The following is a 24,215-nucleotide window of genomic DNA, read 5'->3' as shown; positions in this document are numbered from 1 at the left end:
ATGGCTGCAGATAAACATCTAATAGGGTGCTGGTCGGTCATTGGTGTGGAAAGTTGCAAGTTCAGATTCCGGTTGAGAGTTGACTTGGCCCATAATCCCTCTGGGTTCATAAAAAAGTACTACTTCATGGTAAGTCAATATAAGGCCGATGGAGACACTGGTCCTGCAATCTGAGTGTGAAATCCCTGCCAGCCTTCTGTTTAATGTCTCATTCTCTCTTTTAATAGAGACCGTGCTGTCTCAGTGCAATCTCACCTGTCTCTAAAATTCACATCTTCATAAAGATTATTACCGGCAGTATTCATTCAGTTTTTTCTCCTTTTTTTAATGATATGCTTGTTACCCAGGAAAGCCCTCACCGAGCCTGGCGACTCTGTGTATCCCTCCATAACTGGTACACACACGCAGAAGCTCCAAATGTCTTCCTGCTCAAAGAGGCGATGGGCAGTATGCATAACAAACAGAGGCTGCGAGTTAGTGTTGGAAGTTCCACATTACTATGGTAGGTGGTTATTCAGGCACGGCAATATCATTGTTGACTTGCCAACAATTGGTATGCTTTCTATCGGTTACTTTGTTGATCATGTGATTTGGCAAAGTAACCAATTGTGAGTTGATCGTGCTGCCACAGCATCACCGATCTGGTTATAATTAAGTTATTTTTATTCAAATTATATTCATATACCGTACACAAACATGTATTCATGCCTACTAATTAATGGAATGACATTCATGGGCCAGAGTGCACCGAGGTGGAAAGCGTGACGGAGCAGATTTTATGGCCTTTCATGCATTACCCGCCGCCTCCCTGCTGCGTATCACATTTACACCGATCAGAGTATTAAGATGCGCGCAGCAACTTTACCTGGCAGCGTTACCGGCTCCCCCGCAGAGTCATCTCTTCCTCGCTCCGCGCTGACTTGCGTAATTGGATCGCTCCTTAGCTCCGTGTCCCCAAACACGAGACCCACGTCCCCTCCCTCCATCCATTCTCCCACTAATTTCAGAAATGCCTTATGCATGGTGTACACACAGGCTGTATATTTATACCGGCATTAACAGCATGCACATCGCCGAATGAATAAAAAAAAAAGTTTTGAAAAAAAAGCGCACTCTATATTGCTTTTACGACTCGTTACTGGCGTGACAGCGGATAATTTAAACGCACCCGAACAAAAAAGGACGAAACAAAAGCCCACATGCCGCTACCGCAGTGGCGGTGGCAGCAGCAGCAGCACCTGCGCGCGGAACACGAGAGCCGTGTTGTGGAGGTGTCAGTTACGGGGCGGCGTTGGCAATGCACGAAGGCACGGCGTGACGTGGGGATGCTCCTTGCCGCGGGCGAACGTGGCCGCTCCCAGCCGCCGACGCTCGGAGATTTAGTGGCGGTCTCCAGGGCCACGGGCGCAGCCACAGATCGGAAAGAAAATTGTTTTTTTTTGGCCCGTTTCGCGCGGCGAGATTTTTTGGAATTGGCACCCGTGTCTATGTGGATGCCAATAAAAAACGGGGGGGGGGGGGGCGGTTGTTTTTTAATTCCCTTGACTTCAATGCTTGTGTTGTTTTAAAACTCATATGATTGATAACACTTAGGTGAAAGCTCGTGGAGATATTGCCTTCTTTGACAGTCAAAGCTCAAGTGTCTCCAAGCTCAAATTAATGCGTGGTGATCATCTCTGTTGGTGACCATGAAGCGGTGGTGGAAATTCCACATTTATATAGCAGCAGTTCATCTTTATATGTACATATATATATACAGATTTGTGCTATCAAGAAGGACCATTGCCCAAAATGTTGATAGATATTTTCCTATTTAGGTAGTATTGACAAATACATCGAGTGTTGTGTGTAATTGTGCTCGTACGCCACTGCAAATGCAGCATCATCAAATTGGTACTCGTTACATGAGACACTATATAAAGATGGTACGCAAAGTCCACCCCACAAACCGAGATTTGAAATTTCAGGCTTTTAATTTGTGAGTGACTTATTGCAAAATATTTTGGAGTAAAAAAAAATGCCACCGATCAATTGTTGTGTCCCGGTCGGTGACAACTATGTGCTCTGGCATGAAAGGCTCGCGCACACACACACGCAGCCAAACGACTTGTCTCGCTCCGCTGGGGGGCCACACCCAGAGACATGCAGGTACTCTCGTAACCAGAGCCGACGGGGATTACAATTATAGATGAAACAAACAACACGATGACCAAGTAGACAAACAGCAACATGACCCCCCCAAAAAAAACCCGACGTTACAGCCGTTTGACAATTCCGGCAAACGTCACTTTGTTTCAAAGTGAAACACTTACCGCCGTTTGATATCACATCTGCATTGCTTTAAACGTCTGGCTTCTCACGATTATTACTACAGTACTACCATATACAATGTACAAGAGAAACACCGTATGCACATTGCTGGACGAAAAGCTTCCTGTGCTGTGCGGGTCATGCAGGTTTATTTCACCATACTTGACCACGCTGCTCAATTGCGGATTGGTGAAGGTGGGTAGCATGGACGTGTCAGCATAGAATTACAGTACAACAATGGATATGGCTGCCCCGCACTGCGTTGAATACCACACATCCTCACAGACACCTATGACAGCCTGGCATGCCTGGTGATCACCCATCCTAGCACTCTCCAGGCTCAAATCTCTTAGTTTCTAAGATTCTGATGAGATCAGGTGCATTCTGGGTAGTTTGGTCATAGGCAAACATACGAGTACGTATTGACGTCAAAAGGTTGTACATGCGAGCCTTTGAGCACCTCATTCGCTTTTGTAACTTGAGCAGGCTTGTAGGAAATAGGTCAATGTGTTTGGAGGCAATAACAAGATGGGAGAGACATAACATCGGCCATCACGCCGAGTGACGTCCAAAGATAATCGATACTTTTCAGAACAACATCTTAGAACCCTCCAACCCAAAGAGAATCCAATGCAATGCGATGAGAAAGAGCGAACGCTCGCAGGAACACGATGTAAGTGACTTTCCCAAAGCTTGTTTAACCCAACATCCACAAGCGGTCTGTACGACACTGGTCATCCTGGTATTTGGAAGATAAAGGACTCATTGCCATAATTTGTCACTTTTAAAACTTGTTCTGCATGTTTCAAACAGCACGCAGAAATGTGCGCGAACAGCACTCACAGCCTTTGTGAAGAACTGAGAATGTTTATGTTATGATTGTGTCTTACTCATCATTTACAGAATTTGATTACTTTCTCTGTGTCGGCAAATACAAATGAGCTCTGGCCAATGCTGGGTATTGGGTGGTTTCTGTTTTCAAGAGAAATGTGAAGTTAATTACAGAGGTATTAATGATGGGGGAAAAAAGGTGATAGAAAATGTCAATGTAAAAACAAAAACGGTCGTACCAAGGAAGAATGCAAGAAATCAAATACTATATAAGTGTATATATATATACACACTGTACTGGGGTGGAGCAGCAGTGCAGCAATTAGTGCACTGCGCAGTGAATCTGGTTATCCGAGTTTGACTCCTGGCCCTGGCTAACATCAGTGGTGAGTTGTGAACTGGTCTGGAGTCGCACCCACCCACCTTTGCAATCCAAACTTACGAGCGTTAGAATGCCCGCAACAACCAAAACAGAGGGGGAGGACGCCTTTGTGCAGTATTTGAAAAAGGGGTGTAAATATATATGTATTCATAATATTTGTCACGAAAGCCTACGTGTCAAAATTATAGATATGTTTTAAACGTATTCATATGCTTTGAGTCTATCGGTAAAGCCACGTAGATAGATCAAATAAAACATATTTTAAAAACTATCACGAAGTTTCGATCGCAACACAAGCAATCGTCATCAGGTGAGAAATATCGCGGGAGAGCTGCTGAGAATATATTATCTTTTATTATTTGGTCTATCTACGTGGCTTTACCGAAAGACCCAAAGAATATGAATTCCTGCAGTCACGAAAGCTTTAAGTCAAGATTTAAATGTATTATTTACTATTTTGGTTGTGCGAGAGGCACACACGCATTTATTTTAAATGTAAATATACAAAAAGTGGCTATTTTATCATTGCCTTTTGTCACCAAGAAGAGGGAATGCTGCAGACATGTCCACCAAAAAATACGAGTTGAATTTCAACGCTGAGCGACTCACCTCTATCATTGGCCCTTGATTCAGTGATATAAATTACACATTTCTGCAAATGAGGCCAATATATTCTGATTACAATCAGCGTGGACTTGAGGAATGATGGGCCCGGTCAATCCACAACTTGTGATTTGAAATCGAAGCCCACCAAATTGTGAGTCAAGTCCTACAAATCACCACTCGGCTAAATACACATACACATAAGCAGATAAAGAAAATCTTAAAATAACATATTTTTTATTCAGAGACTGGTCAACAACAAATTAATTGATATATTTGGCAACTGTCAGATACTCTTGGCAATCCTGCAAGTGAAATATGAAAGGTCACCCCCCAACTGGCAGATTGCTTTTAGCAGTGCAAGGCAAAGAAACGGAATAGTTTTTTGTCGTGATCAGAGCTTTTCGAAGGCAAGAAGGCATTGCCCTTATGGCAACAGATATGAATCCATTCTTTATGCAGGAGATGTGCAGAATGTCGCGCAGACAATAAAAAAAAAATCTAAATTCATTTTTAACGACGAGAAAATTTTCTGATGTTTATATCTAACCACAGTTTGCATCTTATGTTTCTAAATAAGAAAATCCTGAACAAACGACAAATGTATCTGTTCCCTGCTGCCTTTCTGAGGAAACTTTGCAAAACAGACTGGAGTGGATAGACTGTAGCCTCACTGGGAGTGTTACGTCGCAGCTTTGTTTACGCGAGTTTGTTTAAAATTTCGTATTTAAATCAGTACTACCTGCACACAACGCCATAGTTTGCCGTGTAATTATGAAAATAATGGGTCCCTAACATCTTCATTCCAGCCGATGTTGCAATCGCTTTTGTGATATATACACTTTTGTACACCTGAAGCTGGTGAATAATCAGAGCCAGAGCATTATTTGCCGGGTGATGTATGTTTGTACCCTGAGGGATGATAGTACTGCAAAGACAATAAAAATTTCGAAAAACTTTGGTCCTTTGATTTATGTGCTCAGGCAGCGCACACACAAGCTGGGCACATTCTTCACTGCATAAGGGCCGGCGAAGGCAAACGCGCAGATACATTAAGACCATTCGCTCAGCAGAAAGTCAACAGTGTTTTTTTCCTCCTGAGAGAATGATCACCCAACCATGGGAATAATAAAAAATAAAACCGAGACATGCCAGCTCAATACTTTTTGTTTTTTTCGGTAAAGTCACGTAGGTAAATTTTTTTTTATAAATTAAATCACGACGTTTCGGGTGCAACACAAGCATCCTTCTTCAGGTGGGGACAACTTAGCGTGTGTTGCACCCGAAACGTCGTGATTTAATTCATTTAGAATTTTTACCTACGTGACTTTACCGAAAAAACCAAAGAGTATGAATCCTTGCAGTCACGAAAACTTCAAATCTAGAATTAATGCCAGCTCATTACTCTTGAGCGGCTCAGCTCTTACCAAGAGGAGAAGATACGGCCACGGAAAGGAAGGCAAATACTCTTTGTAACCGACGGAACTCGATGATGTTTCACGAAATCTCCTCGGGAGTTGTTACGACAGGTGTTTCTGCCATACATTCTTCCTCATACTTTATTGAACCGTTTCTAATTCGCAATAAAAAATATATGTATATAATTGCCTCAAATTTGGTCTTACCCATGGCTATGATTTTTAACCGATTGCAGTGCTTGAGCAGTCACTTGCTGTAGTTACGGTCAGGTTGAGGGAATAAATATCACAATAAAAATAAGAACATTAATCATTGGAGTGCAGCTTTGATGCCTTTGGGTTACCAATCAAATGCTGATCGTGTGATGCAGCCCGCTGCTACGAGTGTATAAACAAGGCTGTCTCAACTGCAAAACTATAACCGATTGAACGCAGCATTGGCGATGGTAACATGAAACCCATAACCAGCCAATGTAATCTGGTCAAACACCCGATGCATCAAGCAAATTCCGAATGTATTTGTTGTTGGAAAACAAGCAGTCATTTCAAAAATCAATGAAAAGAAACGTGTTGCTGCCGCCAAATGGAATTTAGAAAAATATTTGTACAATTTGTTTCAGGGCAAATTGCTTGGTCTTTTTATAACCTTTGCTTCCAAACACACACACATTGCTCTCTCCCTTCACATACATTTTGGTTGTCACCTACACTTTGTCTTCTATTACAGTGCAGCACTAAGGATGTTCAATAGCAGTTGAAAGTAATATCTTCCTTCTCAGTGCCTTACGTTAGCTGTCAATAAGGGACATGGGCTAAAATTACACAGGTTATACACATTCCATGTAACAACAGGTGCAGCCAATTGACTTAACATCGAAATAACAGCGTGGATTATCATTCTTGACCTACCCCTCCTGTGCATACCCAAGTTAAAGGATTGTAAAAAATAGAGCCATGATTGATCGCCGTGACTTTTTTTCCACGTTTCCCGATTCCTCCGCTCCCCCCCTGCCCCCCTCCCCTTGCGTTCGGAGGAATACGAGTCAGAGCGGTGAGCCATATTATGGGTATGGTGAGTACAAAAGCGAATGAGGTGCTCTTATGTCTGTGCCAAGGAACATGGGTATGACATGTCAGAGACCACGGGCATGACAGCACCTAATATCCAGGGTTAAAATCCTGCCCCACCCCAATATAAAGTCAGGTTCACATTATGCAGTGGTTTGATAGTTTCGGAGTAATTATCAATAGATGTACCAAGAACGCCCTGTAATACGTAACTTTTATAGGTAAGATGTTGATAAGCCCACCTTTAACAAAAGACAGGCAGAGTGAAAATAAATGCACATGCAGAACCTTGACAGGTCATCTTAAAGAGGTTGCAATGTCGTGTTCAAGACATGCTACGACCTGACACATGGTTTTTGCTCCTAATAAAGGTTGTCTTGGGGTTAGATCACGTAAATATGAATGTGTCATTAACCTACCACAACCCGACACAGCCAATTAATAAGGTTTCTCACGTAAACAAAACGTGTCAATTAGTGACTACTTCCGCACACCGGTGTCTTTGAGAGTAAACCCACAACAATTACCATTTAGCCCAAAAAAACCTTTATTCTGAATAATTTTGGTCGTGAAATCCTACATGGTAAAATGTTTTGTTACCATAGGAAGCTCCAAAAAAAAGGTAACCAGTGGGAAATAATAATCCTCTGTGATGTGTTTAAGTTATTCGCCATATTGCCCGATGTTTGGCTCCATGTGTTGGGAGTTTCTTCAGGAAGTGGACTGCACATTCAGTTCCAGAAGTTGCTCCCGGCACATGGAGTGAAACGTCGGACATCATACAGAACAACACGAGGAATCAACCAAAAACACATTCGAGGACTGTACAGCACAAGCACAAAAACCAATACAGCAGCAGAGGGAAATTATAATGGGCTGTTCTATTGGGAAACTCGTCCTTCGACATAAGAATGTGACTTTTTATACAAGTGGCACCGACGAAGGTGCACACCGCCCCATGCTTACTTGAGCAGAGAGACACTTTGTATCTGTTTGCAAGTAGCAGAACGGGAGATATATTAGCTGTAAAATGTTCAATAATCTTAACAAATGAGTGGACGAATCACTTGGGAGCTAACCACACGATCCCGTCGCATCTTTTTTCCCTGAAAATGTACGTGCAGGATTACTTTCCAAGGTGATGGTGACGTGATGTCCTGCAGCAGATGAGTGAGAGAACATACTAGTACGTTCCTTTTTTCCTTGACGTGTGACCAGTGAAAGCTGCTCTCGTTTTGCACTTCAATTATTTGCACAAACTGTTGAACTAAAAGAAAATTCCCTCGATAAAAATCAGATTATTTGAGACTCCAAACAAATGACAACCCTATTTTGCAATACCACTCTCAGTATATAGTGTCTATAATAATGGCTTAGCATTTGATTTGCTTAGAAATTAAGTTCTCACCACATCTAGGGTGATTCATATCTCGATGGCTCCGAAGATCGAGTCTGTGTCATCACAAATGGGTAAATGGGTGGGAGAGTGTACACAAATGTGGGAAATATGCCATGGATAGCTGAGCTATGGGAGTGGGCTGTGACCTATGATCAATCGAATGTAAAGACATACGTGTGTCAACCGCAATTTAATTTACTGTATTTAAAAAAACAAGTGTATTTTTAATTAACTGGAAAATCGACAACTATGTAATAACACAGTAAATAACATCGTTTTATTTTGTTGACATTAATTCCTTCCCACTATGTTCACAGCTTTCATCGCTCATGGAAAACGTATCTGCAGATACATTAAAATACACAATTAAAACAAATGAAGCATTAACAGAATATAATGACTGTAATGACTCATAAAAACCTTTATAATCGTGAGCAGCGTTCCCTTATAAGGTAAGAGATGTGTCAGGGTGGGTTAGGCACGGGTAGGTGTGTTGGAATGCTTAATGCAATAGCATTGAATTAAGGTTTGAAAATGCCAAACCAGAGGCTTGGGGAGAGGACATACCGGTTTGTGATTCGCAGCACTCGGCCAGCGCAGGGCCCTCCGACAAAAGCCACACGAAGCCTTTCTTGAAAGCTTCAAAGTTCACCTGAGGGCACAGGGAGAGGTCGAGCGGAGGAGCGTGACGCGAGGGTAGAGGAACGGAGTGTGGGAGGAGGGCAAGGCTGGTTTCAAGATGATGACCAATCTTCTTGGTTCTTTCGGTAAAGTCACGTAGAATGGAAACAATACAAATAATAAAATAAAACATAATAAAATAATTCTCACGACGTTTCGGCTACAACGCAAGCAGCCGTCTTCAGGTGATTCCAGGTGTACTATCTGCATTAGTTAAGACGGCTGCTTGCGTTGTAGCCGAAACGTCGTGAGAATTATTTTATTATGTTTTATTTTATTATTTTTATTGTTTCCATTGTACGTGACTTTACCGAAAGAACCAAGAAGATGAATCCCTGCAGTCACGAAAGCTTTAAATCGAGATGATGACCAAGTTCGCTGACATCAGGTTGTTGGACAGAAGCCAAGCATTAATTTCCCACAAATGCATTTTGACAACTACACTCAAGTGGAAGACAGACAGGTAAACAATGCATGCAGCACCGATGGCTCGTGAATTCATGTTTCCAAGATAATGTTTAAAACACACTAGTTTTCTGTCAGGCGTTACTGTTCAACAACATTGGGCAGATGTCAAATGTGTCTGCCGTTTGTCCTGAGGCTGGTTTCATATTCGTGTGGTTTTATTTAGTTGTGCTCGTAAGGTCATGTGTATCACGCAACATCTCGAAAGTTCCATGGGCACGCTTGAGCAAAATCACAATACGGTAGGTTAAATATGCTGTTAAGTACCCGCATCGCTCGTAATAAAATGACATTCAATGATTTTGTCTTTTCTTTCCCCCCAACTTTATTCCAGGTGTGCTATCTGCATTAGTTCATGAGACCAAGGGTCTATTTCGAATATCTCGAAGAGCAGCCATGCATGCCCCATGTATCAGAACAGCTGCGGAAGAGAATTTTCACAAGAATTTTGAAATATACTTTGCGTGGCCTTTATATCCTTCACAAAGTAAGGGCCGCACTATCCCACTGAAAGCTTGTCGCGTGGCAGCCAAACCGATATTTTGAATTCACAGAGCAGAGGCTGTACAGTTACAAAAGGAGTAAAAGCAATACAATTTCTTGGGACACAGACATAAATATGTTGTTGCAATACATCCGAAGAGAATTTCGCTAAACATTGTTTTTCTTTTGATATGTATTGATCCCCACGAGAGCCCACTTCCTCTGCATTTAGGATGCCTAAGGCATAGGCTACATGGTGGCAGTATTTACTCGCACAGATCTAATCAGTTGGTTGAAAACCACATTCAAGCAAGGATCTCAGCGATGCCGGCTCTGTGCTTTAATCCCTGGCCACCTCCGACCACCTCCAAGGATATTCATTGTACGTGCTGCCTTAACGAGTGTATATAAGTGGCACACACCATGTAATACGGAGGTGGGGGGTTGGTCAATCGAGATGGAATCTGCATGAAACACGAAGCTGCGGGAATAAAGAAATTGCCTGTGGAAATCAGTACAGAAAGTGGTTTTCTAACCTATCTGTCTGGGCCCTCTAGTTTTTGTCTGCAGTAGACAATAATACCCATCAAGTCTTGCTCAGTGGGGTTGCCTGATGTAAACAAAAAAAGCTTTAGACTTCTTTGCTGTTTCATGTAACCATGTGACAACACACTCGTTAACTGTTTATTAATTTCCACAAATGAACCACAATACCTTGCTGATTTCGTCAAGGAGCCTAAACCATCACGCAAACTCAAGTCATCCTCGCAGCGGCTTTTAGCTAGCCATCGGACAATGGCGGTTACTGCGCCATGTGCTTTAAGATGCGCTTCTGCGGCCACCTGGTGAGTTCTTCCTTCCGATATTAGGAAGCCACTGGAGCTATGCACAATTAAATCTAGATTGAAAACTTATTTTTTCACAAATGCTTTTTGTGTTTAGGTTTGTTGTCCTTCCCCGAAGCATCGTTGGCTACGTACAGTGGGAAAGAAGTTCAACATACACACATTAATCATCTCGGAAGTGAAAAAGGGCAGTTTCAACGTTAATGAGGGAATGCTGTGCAATTAAATAAGCACACAATGGCCTACTTTTAGCAATGCGAGTCATGTGTTCTTCATGTCGATTGGACAGCAAACCCGTATGGCATGCACTTCCTTTTTCCACTCCCAAGACCAGACACCCCTCCCCCTCGAATGAAGGGACAAAGTGAATTGTGTCATTATGCTTGCATTGATGCCCTAAGTGCAAATTGCGCCACCTTGTGTCTTGTCATTTTAAACAATGTGCACGTGTGTTGGGAACAGTGACGTTGTAGCAGTAGTTTTCTATTCCAGAACAACGGCTTCCACCCCTGACCCCATGTTTAGTTTGCAAGCGGTATCTGAACAGAGTGTGGGCCTTATGCAGGTAGACTCAGCCTTAGCTTACCAACTAGTATAGAAACAGCCATCGTGGCTGAATAACAGCCACGTCACGCACGGTGTACGGAGGACCTCATCCAGCAGTGGAACGTACTTGTACACATATGTTCATATATGAAAGAGCACTGTGGAAACAGTGGCAGCTGAGCATGGTGCTCACTGTACTGCCCCCTTGTACCCCGTACCAGCCAAAATAGGTGCTCACTCACAAAGTCAAATAACGTAAATTAGCATTGGCCTGGGCTCATCACTGGTGGTGGCCTTGAGACAGTGGTGGAAGTTCCACTTTCCAATGACGAGGTCAGGTATATTCACAGGACTAAAAAAAAACTTCCTACAAATTGGTTATTTGTTTATTGACTCTGAAAAGATAATGAGCCTAAGTGATCCTCTACGATGATTTGAACTTGTAGCCTTCGGATTTGGAATCAAGCACTTTCACCGCAGTGCTTCCTGGCTGGATTTTTTGCGTGTTATTCAAGAGTGCAGGCTTTTCATTTCAGTCATACAAAAGTAAGAATAACACCAATCATTTAAAAAGATAGGTTTTCATAGCCAATCCGTGGTCTCACCCAGAAACAAATATGGATCAACAGCAATAACCTCATTAACGCTTAACTTCTTCCTGACAATGTATGGTTGTATTCCTAACCACGATGTTGTATTGTCATGTGGTCATCTTGCAAGCGAAAAGGTCAAAGTGCCAGTCACAATGCTACCCCTATGGCCTTTACACTCTATTCAAGACCATAATCGCTTGGGGTTAATTATTTAACCCTCATTGTTCGGTATTTTCACGTGGTTCGTCGTGATATAATCCCTCATGCCATTGCGTGATGTTACCTGGATTAGTAAGGTTGGTGCAGTCCGCTTAAATAATTTGGCAGAACTAATGCCAGATGGCTGGATTCTCTAAAAGCAGGCTTTGATGCACCGGGATGAAAGCGATGAAATAAAGTGGCAAGGGAGAGAAGATTGTAGTGTTTTATTTTATTTGATAATGAAAAGCGACGTGCCAATTTGCCAAATGACGATGGTCTTTAATCAGCGTGCATTACTTTCTATGGCCGTACACATCTCCAATATGAACATGACAAAGACAATGGAACCAAAGCTGAAAAGTTAAAACATTGGCATGGAGAAATGCATGTTGGGAATTATACTCGGAGAAAGAGGACACACTGATCCGAGAACAAATACACATTGGTGAAATAACATTGATTGTTTAGTAAGTACATGTCACATGCAGGCACAAGATTTTGGAACTTCAAGCCCGTGGGACGGTTGGTGATGAGACGGCCAGGCCTGTGTCTAGCAATGGTAAGATCAAAGTTTATGATGATTGTCATCATCATTATCTTCTGGCCACTGGCACATTTAATCTTTGCACAATCCACCACGTCTCAGACAACTCAGAACCTTTCCACAACTCACACCTTGCTGTCAGGGAATAGGCCAGTTAACCGGACCCATTTGTGAACCTAACCCTACAGCAGTGCAAAAGCTACCCCAGATCAGACTATGCTCGAAACTAAATCTTTCTTGGAACTAATTTAGCGCTTAAGACACGAAGCTTTCAATGGCATTGTCCATGGGACAGTAAGACGATGGGCCTGTGCCTTGGGATTTTGCTCAGATGCACTCCTCTCCTTTTAATGTTAGCTCGTGATACAATAGCAGTGTGTACCGAGCAATTGCATAGCCGCTATTGCTTTACACCTCTTGTGTTTCCCTTGTCAAATACGCACGGGGCTCTGCTCATCTCCATTTATGGCCATGAGTCAGTGGAGAAAATTCCACATTATTAGGGCAGGAGCCAGTCAACCTTTATTTTCAATTCCCAGAAAGTGGTTTTGCCATTATGTCAGCCCAGGGGAATGAATAGCTGCCAGAAGAAAAATTCCCAAGCTTCCGATTGCAAGTTACACGCTCTATCCACAGCACCAGGCTACCAGGTATGTGTAATATAACAAAGGCTAAAGGTTCCAAGTAAAAAAACGCTATATGCATGCATTCGATCATCAAGACACGCAATCGTGCCGATGAAAGGCGAAAACTAATGCCGGCATCTCGCAATTAAACTTGTGCTCGTCACTAGCGGCCAGGTTGGTGTCAGGTTGCTGAGAGGCACGGGAGTCTCATTTGTCACGAGTTTGTTTTGCTCTGTGACACGCATCGCTGCCACCTGGTGTACATCACCTGTCAATCGGGCTACAGTTTGCACAGGGGCCATCGATTCAGGATTTTCAATCCGGGTTTACGGTCCGTCTTCTACAAAATGTTCTGTGTGGTTATTTACGTGAGTGTATTTGCCCAATTGACAGACAATCGGAAAGTCGCATGCCCCACATCTTCTCGAAGAATTCCAGTCGCCTGGAATGTTGTTGTTTTTTCCTCTCGGTGAGAATAAATAAAACAAAATCCCAGCAAGTAGTTATTTAAAAATCCATATCAAACGAATGCAATTGTGTTTTTTACAGTGTACCTTCGGTACTTTATGCAAAAAATAATAATAACGAAAGTATGTCGCTGTAGTCAATTACACAACATGAAGAGTGTTCTTAAAAATTGTCAGGGCTACCAAGTCAAACACCGAGTACCCGCAGACCTTATGCAGCTGAGTCATGTTCTAATAGAAAAAAATAACATAGCTGCTCCACTGCCCTTCACCTCAGCTTTGCCAACAGCTTACATGATATGAGCAGCAGCTGACTGTCAGACCACGCAACTTCCCATACAGTGTGATGACTTCCTTATTTTAAAAAAACCCTCATTAAACGGAGTATTCGGGGAATAGGTGTGGTGTGTATCGTGGGAATGGAAGGGCCTCTCGGTGCCAGTTTGCCCCGTAGGGTCTGCAACAATTAATCTAAGCCTAAACACCTACGGGCAAAATAGGTAGTCACTAAACCCTCTGACAACCAATGACGGCATCTGGACTGCACTCTGTTTTATTGTTTCTGTGCGAGTGCGTGTGTATGCTGTGGGCGGTGGGGGTTTGCATTTTAAACACTGTGCTTCCCTGTTTTATTCAAGCGTGGGCTCGCGCTCCTCTCAATGGGGCAGTCCCCGTCTCAGTGGCACGATCACCGCATGGCTATGGCAGGGCCAGGCCTCACAACGCCACGATCACCCTTGACAGTGAGCAAAGTGGAACTGAAATATATCGACGCGGAAGCGATGATGGGCCGAGACTATCCTCGATCGGGATTTGAACACGCACCCCACCGACCGTGTCGAACACTATGCCATAGATTCCCATGAGATGGATGATGGGGAGGGGGGGGGAAACGTAAACACAAAAAAATTGCCACCAGCCATTTAAGTCTAAACCATTGAATGCGCGCACAATTGAGAGTTGGAAGACACAGCGTCGAGTGCAGTTAACAAGAGTTATTAGCAAGGACAGCTTGAACGCTTTCATAATTAAAGAACCCTGCCCTGACGCTGGCTTATTATGCGGCTCTACCCATCAGCACTCCACACAAAGTTATCTGTCCAGAGATCATGTTCAATGCCAACAAAGGCAGCCAGGAATCTACATCAACTGCTTGTGTCAGCACCACGAGCCAGCACTGATATTGTAATACTATTCCAGTCCTATAGTTGTCCAGGGAAGACTCACTGATTTCTCAACACTTGTATTCAGGAGGGTGCTGCTAGGTGTATGTTTTGCCAATTCCTTGTTAAGCATTACAACACGTGGGATGAAAGTGGAGTATCCAGAGGAAACCCATGCAAATGAGGAGATACTGCGCTAAAAAAAAGTATCTGTACAGGAAGGCAAGCAACCTACTTGATACACTGCAATCAAATGGGCAACTCAATTCCCTGCCATTTGGGGGTATCACGTATTTGACAGTCTCCGTGTGATCCACCGACCCCATCTCTGAATTCGTGTGCCACCAAGTCCAGATATAAATAGGTAAAATATATAAGATCCCTCTAAAGACAATAATGTGTTCATGTATGGCCTGAATTAATGTATAAATAACAATTAAAAACGTGACCGTAACAATTAAATTTTGAGCATACTGTAGTCTGGTCCAGCCGCAGCCCAGAGGGTTTTACCCAACCACAATAAGGAGGCTGCAAGGCCAGCCATCAACTTCATCACAAGAATGAGTCTTCTTGCTTTTTTTTGCACAGCTACCAAGAACACAATGTGTTGGTTTTGTAAGAAATACTTATTGAAGGCTATTGGTTAAACGCCAGTGGTGTCATTCTAAATCCATGGACTACATACACTGGTCGCTTCGGATCCGTTTTCTGGCAGCATTCTATGTAGATACTCACCAGGCTACTCCCCTAAAGCCACCCACTGGATCACCAATCTCGCCATGAACGTATAAACATACTGGTCAACCCTCCAAAATAGTTTCAGAGATGACGTGTGGCTATTGCCACCGTTAAGATCCTGCCAAGTGGCACTGTGTTTCAGAGCGTTCAACTCAGTCAGCAGGTCGCAAGGTCAAATCCCAGTCAGGGGAGAACTCGGCCCAACATTCTAACCACTGCGTCATCATGTTTAACATAAATACGGCATTTCGAGACGTACAAATATAATTTTAAGTAAGGTTGTTTTGGTTCGAGCAATGGTGATACTTCAACACATTTCTCTTCACTTCAGCCGCTTGCTTTATTTTCGTGCAATCATTGGTGACTTGGCTCAGGCCAACAATTTGCTACACATGGGAGCTCAGCCTAATGATGGGTGGCTGAAACCCAGGTTCAAATTCAGGTTCCCAGAGATGTCGTTGTAGCACTTACATGATATTAGCTCCCAAAGCCACCTGGCAACCTTGCCAACGTCCCGATCTTAAGACCAATAACCACATCAGAGTATTCCACTTCAGAGTAACATAATACAAAAACATTCACAGCACTTTGTCGATCAACTGCTGGATGAAGACCTCCCCACACTGATTTGGTAGCAAGGGGGATGTTTGACCATACTTCACAATGCTGATCAGTTTGGGGACGGCAAAGGGAAGAGTCCAGGATAGGTTAAGGATGTAACTTGCCACTGATGTGTCCTGTGGCTGGGTTCAAGGCACAATGCGATAACTTCCACGCCACTACTCCACCTCTTGTACAACAGTGCCTATGCACTTTCTTCCTATTTAATGCATTATTCTATTTATGCACTTTTCCGGATGCCCTTCACATTAGCATCCCGCTGTGCTAGGAAACGGACGAATGTGGACTCACGCGCGTGCCCGTGACACGCAAACACATTAGATAAATAAAAACAAATAAAAACAAATAAAAGGAAGAGGGCATACAAAAGGTAAGGCACGCAAGGCACCTATGTGTAGGTTCTCCCCAATGGTAGCCCACGGCAGCAGTGTCGCTACAGCGACTGGGAAAACCAACTTCACGCAAAACTCTCTCTCGTCACCAGACCAGGTGAACGTTGCTTCTCTGTCACAGCACCAGTCGTCTGGGATTCACTCCCTCCTCTTTCGCTGTGGATTGTTTACACTGTCTTTTTCGATATTGCGTGTGTTTATGTCACCGATAACTTTTTCATTTTTTTGCCCGTGCAGTTTTTAGCTCGTGCGCGAATTCGTTTATGACCACTAAACACCCAGTTTGTTAGTTGTTGCAATGTTCTCGAAGCACGCCGAGCAGCAGAGATTACTGGATAGCAGATGGTCTGACAAACAGCCTGAATAAAGGGGGGTGTGGGGAGAGATGAAGGGATGTGCACTAAGTGATTTCTTTTGACGTTTTTGTTCTGTGGTTGCTGTGCTCACGCACCACGAATCTCCCTTGTGAGATAGCTGGGCCACTCGTTAAACGGAACCATCCGTGCAACAAATTCAAATAAACGTAAACTCAAACAACGGTGTCGACCATCTGTCAAAATCTGACACTTTATTTTATTTTTCAGCCCCTCTGAATGACTGTTCAGATTCGATTTGTGCACATTACAGATTTTACAACGAATGAATATTTTCTAAAATGCACTTCTTTAAGAAACACCGATGAAGTAACGATCAATAATGCAGATACACGTATTCGATTGGGATAAAGAATGGACATATTGTAGCAATGCGTACAACTCAAGTTGATCTTCACAATGAAATGTTATAAGCGGTCTAAACAGCATATTACAAAGCGGGGCAATCTATCTCAGAAATGTGTAGGCATAATAAGATTAAACATAATGAGGGCAAAGGAATGAGAAAACATCTCAGAATTAAAAAAATACTCCTTGCTTAACGATAATGGGGCAACACTCATCTGCATTAGCAGCAATGAGCCAGTGGTTAGAATTCCACATTCCCATGCTGGGATCCACTCAATCCAAAAAGAGGGCACATAAGAATTCCCTCAAAGTGGTCATCATATTATCTACACTCAAGGGATGATGAATTGTGTCTAGCCCAAACAGGGATTTCATCTCACAACAGTCAAACCGTTGAATGGTCTAATTACAGCATCACTCAATAAACGCATTCATTACTCGTGACCAAAATTAACAACATCATCCAATAGAGGTTTTTTTGGGGTTAGATCGTGTAAATATTTATGCGATCTAACCCAAAAAAACCTCTATTATGGATGATATTTGTTGGGAAAGCCTACTTGTTAACCTAACAACACCATGTTAATAGTACTTTAAAAAAAATTGGATTACGTAAGAGCATGCTTTAATGAGAAAAACTCGGGAGACAACTCAAGGGAGGGCTGTGCAGCATTAAACAATCGCTCACACTTAACACGAGATAATTGGCGCAACAGACGCTGTTTGGCACAGGTGTCGAGACGCACAAAGGCCATTCAGGGAACAACCCCAGAATATGTGCAACACAGTTAAGGGCTAAAATTGCACCATTGGTCAGACACGTACCACCAATAATATCTTGTGCCAAACGGCTGAAGGCATGTGTTGCTTATAACGTTGCCAATTTTTTTTCTCATATAAAATAATAACTCTGTCTCCTTGATACCACGCGCGTGTATGTGTGGGGGGGGGGTATGAACTTTGTTAGCAGCCCTAAGCCAGTGGTGGAAATTCCACATTCCTATGGCAGAGGGTGACAATATATAAACACAAAAGTGTTACTTGTTTTATTATCCATCAAAAGCAGAGTTTTACGCAAAAAAAATCTTTCAACTGAAAAATTCAGCAATCCAATATTAGCGCCATCCCATGAAATTAACTAAATGTATACTAACTAAAGCTTTATGCACACTGTTATTATGCTCACTTCAACATCACAGAGGCCCAGCAATTCCTAGTCAAGCCTACTTGGTTTCTTAAGTGCGAACACACACAGTGTACCCATTGGTCTTCTGGAATACCGTGTGAGAGCAAAAGGAACTTTTGTTTTTGATGTAGTTATTAATGTCCAACTTTCCAGCGGATGATCCATTGTCGAGTCCCACTCTGTGTGGAATCAAGTGGCTTTTCTACGACAACACTGACCCCTGCCAGAGGAATGTGACATTTCAACCGCTGTACTGTCAATGAAGGTGAGAGACCACTACTCCGCCCATGTTTGAGAAGGGAGACGTGATGTAACCACGCTGCATTCAGGCCGCAATTAACTAAAACGCACACCTAGCCCATGGAGCTTGCACCATGGTGCGATGTCGCTCGCACGCACACACAAGAGCCAAACGCACAAAAACAACAAATGTTTCAATGAAGTAGCAACCCGTTGAGCAAAGGTGCTCTTGGCTGATGTTTACGCGTTGTCTAGCGTTGCCGTGGCGACAAAACGTCGTCGCTGAACGGGGCTGGGCTAAACGAAAGGGGTGAACACGAGGATGCCAAACAAGGCACGTGCCGACCCCACGCTATGACGCTGGGACATGAGTCCTTGCCACAGGGCTCTCTATGGAAGGAAGGAAGAGCTTTGCTCTTTGTGAGGATTTCATTTATGCCTGTAACCAGGCAATAGCCGGAGCCTGTGTGTGGTTACGAAAGGCTAAACAGCGAGACATTTTCCTGGGGCCATGGGCACATTAACAGGTCCCAAGGGAGCTCCCCGTAATTGTTTTTTATTTGACCTTTAAATTATCCACATGAGAGAGCCCGCTGCTTTTCATGAACTCTTCTGCATTGAGGATACCTGTCTATCCACGACCGCACTGTGGAAGTTCATTTATTAACATTTAATCACGGAGATTTTGATGTATGTTTCCACGACTCTACCCCGACTGTGCTATCGGCGTAATGTCATGGACATGTAGAATCCGATTTTTTCGCACAGCAGTAAATACCTCCCATGTTCGAGAATGCTCCGTGGAAACAGACATCACAGAACTACTTCTGATATCCTTTTTTTCAAGTAACCTCTTAACCACACAAGGGGACAGCGTTTCTTACCCAGCTTGTTACAGAGAGTAATGTTCAGAAATTCAGCCAATTTAGGTCCAAAACCAATTTTATTTGATATTTTTTGCCATTAATGGGACCATCCCCTCCCTACGCATGTATGTAGATTGAACTTCTTTCGCACTATACGTAGCCAGCCGTGATAATCGGAGGTGGAGGGGAAGGACAACAAACTAAACACCAGTGTAATTACAGGTAGCTTCTCGGATTCAAACCCAGGATGTCAGTCAGCAGTCCACTTTAGACCTCAGACTAGTTCATAGATTTATTTCGTTTTTAAAAAATAATATTGATATTTTTTTCACACACATTGTTATAATTTCGATTAAGAGGGTCTGCCATTAAGATTTTATCTAATTCCTTGTAATCATTTCCTGTTGGAATTCAATGCATGAACCACCAACCCCACTGATTAAACGCATGTGATGTCACATCCAACCATTTCAGAATCTGAATATGTATTTACACTGGAGGAATCGGATGAGCTATAAAGCGCTTTTTCACAGGTGTCCAGAAGTTTTCACAGATGTCCAGTAGTTTTAACAGGTGTGAGAAATGGAACCAATTCACAATCACATTGTGGAAAATTTCAGTACTATACAGTATATCGCAAGGTATTTAACGACCAATTTACAGCAACAGACAGGTGACACAGCTTGCTCCACTATGAAACCGAGAGACATGAGTTCGATTCCCAGCCACAGCTAACCAGTGCTGGAATTAAACCATCAACTCCATGGAAAACGGCTTTCATAGGCAAGCGTGCTGACCACTGGGCTATGTAACCACCCAAAAGAGGTCACCGATTAAATTGCACTTGAAGCCTGAGATTCATCGCAGCTTACACCCCCGCCACATCCCTTCATCTCTCCCCACACCCCCTTCTTTCAGGCTGTTTGTTAGACCATCTGCTATCCCGTAATCTCTGCTGCGAAGAGTCTCACACACACCAACTGTTGTTGTCTGCACCGAGTGATTTTTTTTGCTTGAATAAGTGAAACCGTCCAATAAACTATAATGCAGTATTTATATTCAAGGAATGTGTTTATTATGAGCATATATATTTATTGATTAAAACACGCATTCAGCTATGCATGTAAACATCTATTGTTTCAAATTCACACACGCTTATTTATTTGATTACGAATTTGGTTTGTGAACGCATTGATGACTGCATCACTTCCCACCGTGTAAAAATGCATTTTCATCGTCTATAACAGTTCACATATTTCACTCATTAGTCTTTTCCAAACTCAGATTGATAGTATATATGTGGTCAATGATAAAGAAACATTTCTCTACACCCCGCAAGCACAAGTTGGGTGGCCTCTTCATTTGACATTATTTTGTTCCCAATTATCAAAATTTGAATGCCTATTAATTAATGAGTAAACACATTTATATGAAGCTTTATAGCTCATTTAGTTGAGCAACGGGGTTCATAATCACAGGGGCCTGAGTTCAAATCTCAGTTGGAACCAAGTGAGCCCATCATTCCTAAAGGGCAACAAAGAGCAGCATCAAGAGCTCATGAACCAATGTCCACACATTGACTCCCTTCATAATAAATGATTAACGAAACACACTGTACTGAAACACTCCACCTCTCTCTGTGCACCCAACGCTGTACAATACTCATATCCATGCCACATTTGTGGCGTATCTATGTCTGCACCAAGACTCGCCGTCTGCTTGCTGCGTTCTATTGCACTCCGCTGTATGCATCTGTATATTCCACCGCATACATTTTACACATTGGCTCTACGACGTTAGGGACAGCTGCCCCATGCAGCCGTGTGTTCATGGCTTACTGCACTCTGCCGCCCCTCTCTTTCATGCCGTGTGACCTGTCGTGCCCTTCTTTGCTCATAAATGAATGAACGCAAGGGCTAGCAGTTGCTCACGAATTGTTGGCCAGGCTATTGAACGTAAGAGACATGCATGACATATGGGGGAAATTCCGGGGGATTTTTTTTTCAACCTTGCGTCACTTTGGGATGTAAAAAGGATGCGATTTACTCTCACTCTCGCAAAAATACACAAATCCCAGTAAAAATATTGGACTGTCTGTGCAAGTGTTCTTAGCGAGTATTTATAGAGGTATGCAAAGCACACAAAGGTGGGTAGTGTAGCGAGCATCACGTGTGCCCAGCATAATTTGCCCCCCCAGTCCTGATGTGCAGACAGTGCCATGTACAATTTTCTAGCCGAGTTGACCAAGAGGAGTTCCAGTGCAGGTTGAAATACCAAATACCAAGAATTCTGCGCATAATGGTCAAGGATCGAACTCAGATGTACCCAGGAGCATAGTTGATCACATACACCAATGCATCATCATCACCCCCCACTAGACTGTTAAGCTAAGTGCTGTTAGGAAGCGTCTATGAAGGTGGGAACACCATGAGGGGGCGTGTATTGGGATCAAATTAGGCACAACCAAGGCTGGCAATGTTCCCTGATGCAAGTAATTTTAGGCCGAGCCGATTTAGACGAAGCCCAGACCAGATTCTAATATTCCTTATGAGTGATGTACATGGAATTCAAAGCACTATGATTTCAGGACAATTTTCAAAACAGCATTAAACTGTTGTTAATCACAACGAAAAGTCATTGGCCAGTAATTGTTTTAATAAGTTTGATAGAGTTGTACATTAACTCGAATGTGTAATAGTTTAGCTTTTAATATACAGTATGCCCACAATACTGTGGTCTGGTAAAACTGGAAGCCGTTAGTTCCTGCACTTAAATTTGTACATCATATGGAGATTTCATAACTTTTCAATCTTCTGACGATTTTTTTAAATCAACAATTGTGGTATTGATGCCCTGTCACAAGACAAAAAAATCGCGCAGAGCATCACTTGACATCAGGCAAAGATTTAACTTTGGATCCTCTTACATAGGCATCTGTCATGCAATCATACAATGGCAAACACAACATTTTGAATGTTTGCCATCAATCAAAAATCCGGTCCTCCAGACTTGAATATGCTAAATAAAGAGAAGCCCAATGTTCTGCAACAATAGTTTTTGTTTTGCCGTCATTCATTAGCAGGCTTCGACAAACTCACTATACTTGAGAAAATGTTTTAGTAATGTGTAGCAATCTCAACTTTTAACCCAGACTTTAATAGTGTCAGCTCAGAGCTCTGACATAGGCTTTAGTCCATAGAGTTCTTCAGCAAACCCTGAATATGTATTGTTTAAAAGGGCACATGAAGGTGTCAATGGATAATATAATCGTTAACCTCCTCATCTCTATTCTACCGCTACTACCATGACCGTTGCTCTCAGAAACTGGACGCCTTGATTCAACCTCCATTTTCTAGGATGCGGCCTACACGCTTGATAGACTCATCGATTCCAAACTGAATGCCGCAGCCTCAAGACTGAATAATGATCCCCCCAGTCTCTCCTTGCATAGCTTGACCTTGGCACTACATTCTTCTGCCTTTCCAACCTCATAAAACCTGACCCAATTCAAGAATCGTCTCAACGATAGCTCTCTCTGTTGCTGCCCTCTACTTAGCAACTGTGATAACAAAAGAACAAAGTTCTGTCCCCATATCGCGCTTCCCCACGCTGCACTCACTGTGGCGCTGGGCTCATCTCCCAGCAGCTTTTGCAGAAGTAGCGGAAGGTGCAGGTCCGCGTCCAGCTGAAGCCATGTGGCCAACTCCTCCAGTGCGGCGTGGTCCAGCCGCCCGCTACCGCCTCTATCGCAGGCATCAAACGCGTCCCTCAGTTGCGTCACGTAATGGTCTGACTCCCCACCGCTGGCCGGGTCTACGTCAGGTCCTCCCCGCTGCTGAAGTCCGCAACGGGGGCTGCTCGTCACACCGTCGCTCCCGTCCAGCCCATGGTCTGGAGTCTGGCAAGCGAAACCATTTTCGCCGTTGCATTCAGACCACACGAGCTCTAAGCTCTCGGCACTGCCGTGCTGTGCTCCGTGGCCGGCAATCGCAACGTCCTCCGTGGTACCAGAGTCTTCAGTGTCAGCTGAACAGCGCTCCTCCCAGTCCGGTGTTGCATTTCGACAAACCTCAGTGTCATTTTCACAGGTGGCCATGGGGCCACTGCACCTCGACCCGTTGCATCGCATCCCACAAGGTCCTTCTTCATCGCCTACATCATCGGTCCCACAATGCTCTATTTTGCTTGCGGAGCAGTGATAATCCTCTATGCGAAGATAATCCATCCCATAATCTTCTTCCCCTGAACAGAAAAGCGCACACACACGACAAGGTAAAAAAAAAGCATTGCCTTCATAATAAAATTATATTTAATAATGTTCAGCCCTTTGTCATTCTACTGTTTAAAGCAGTTCTCGACATGCCATGTCAGTCACTGGGATTATTTGACCATACTTCACCATGCAGGTCTGGTGAGGGTTAGTGATGGGGGGGGGGCTCAGGGCCAGTTCAAAAATCAATATCCGCCAATGGCTTGAAGCCAACAATAAAGATGAGCACGGCCTGATGGTCATCTAAGCTGCGATGTGCTTAGACTTATTTTTCATCTGTTCGTAAGCGTCTCTCACTAGCATTTCATTAAACCACTGATGTTAACCAATGCCAGGAATCAAACTCACGTCATCGGGTTCACAGTGTGGCGCATAAACCACGACATGAGCACTCCGCTAGTCTTCATTTGCATTTTGTGGTGGAAATTCCACGTTCCTATTATGGGATCCAATCCATCAAAAGGAAAACCACTGTTACTTTATAATCTGGCGAGGTAATGGTTGTGTGTGTTCGATCACTCAACCCACAATTGTAGGATTGTGAGTTGTTATCTC

At 43.3% G+C, this 24,215-nt stretch overlaps 1 protein-coding gene across 1 annotated transcript in view; it reads right to left on the bottom strand.

Moving 5' to 3' along the window:
• Positions 1–23,567, bottom strand: part of LOC144933354 (uncharacterized) — a 78,010-nt gene extending 54,443 nt beyond the window's left edge. Inside the window, exons 1-2 of the mRNA XM_078858037.1 lie at positions 23,010–23,567; positions 8,579–8,663 (exon numbers count right to left, since the gene is read on the bottom strand). Coding sequence (XP_078714163.1) covers positions 8,579–8,663; positions 23,010–23,519 — 595 coding nt within the window. The 5' untranslated portion in view covers positions 23,520–23,567. The remainder of the gene's footprint in view (positions 1–8,578; positions 8,664–23,009) is intronic.
• Between the last annotated feature and the right edge of the window lie 648 nt (positions 23,568–24,215).

This window comes from Lampetra fluviatilis, chromosome 7 (assembly GCF_964198595.1).
Source record: "Lampetra fluviatilis chromosome 7, kcLamFluv1.1, whole genome shotgun sequence".
NCBI classification, from domain to species: Eukaryota; Metazoa; Chordata; class Hyperoartia; order Petromyzontiformes; family Petromyzontidae; genus Lampetra; species Lampetra fluviatilis.
This window is presented reverse-complemented; position numbering and strand designations above follow the sequence as displayed.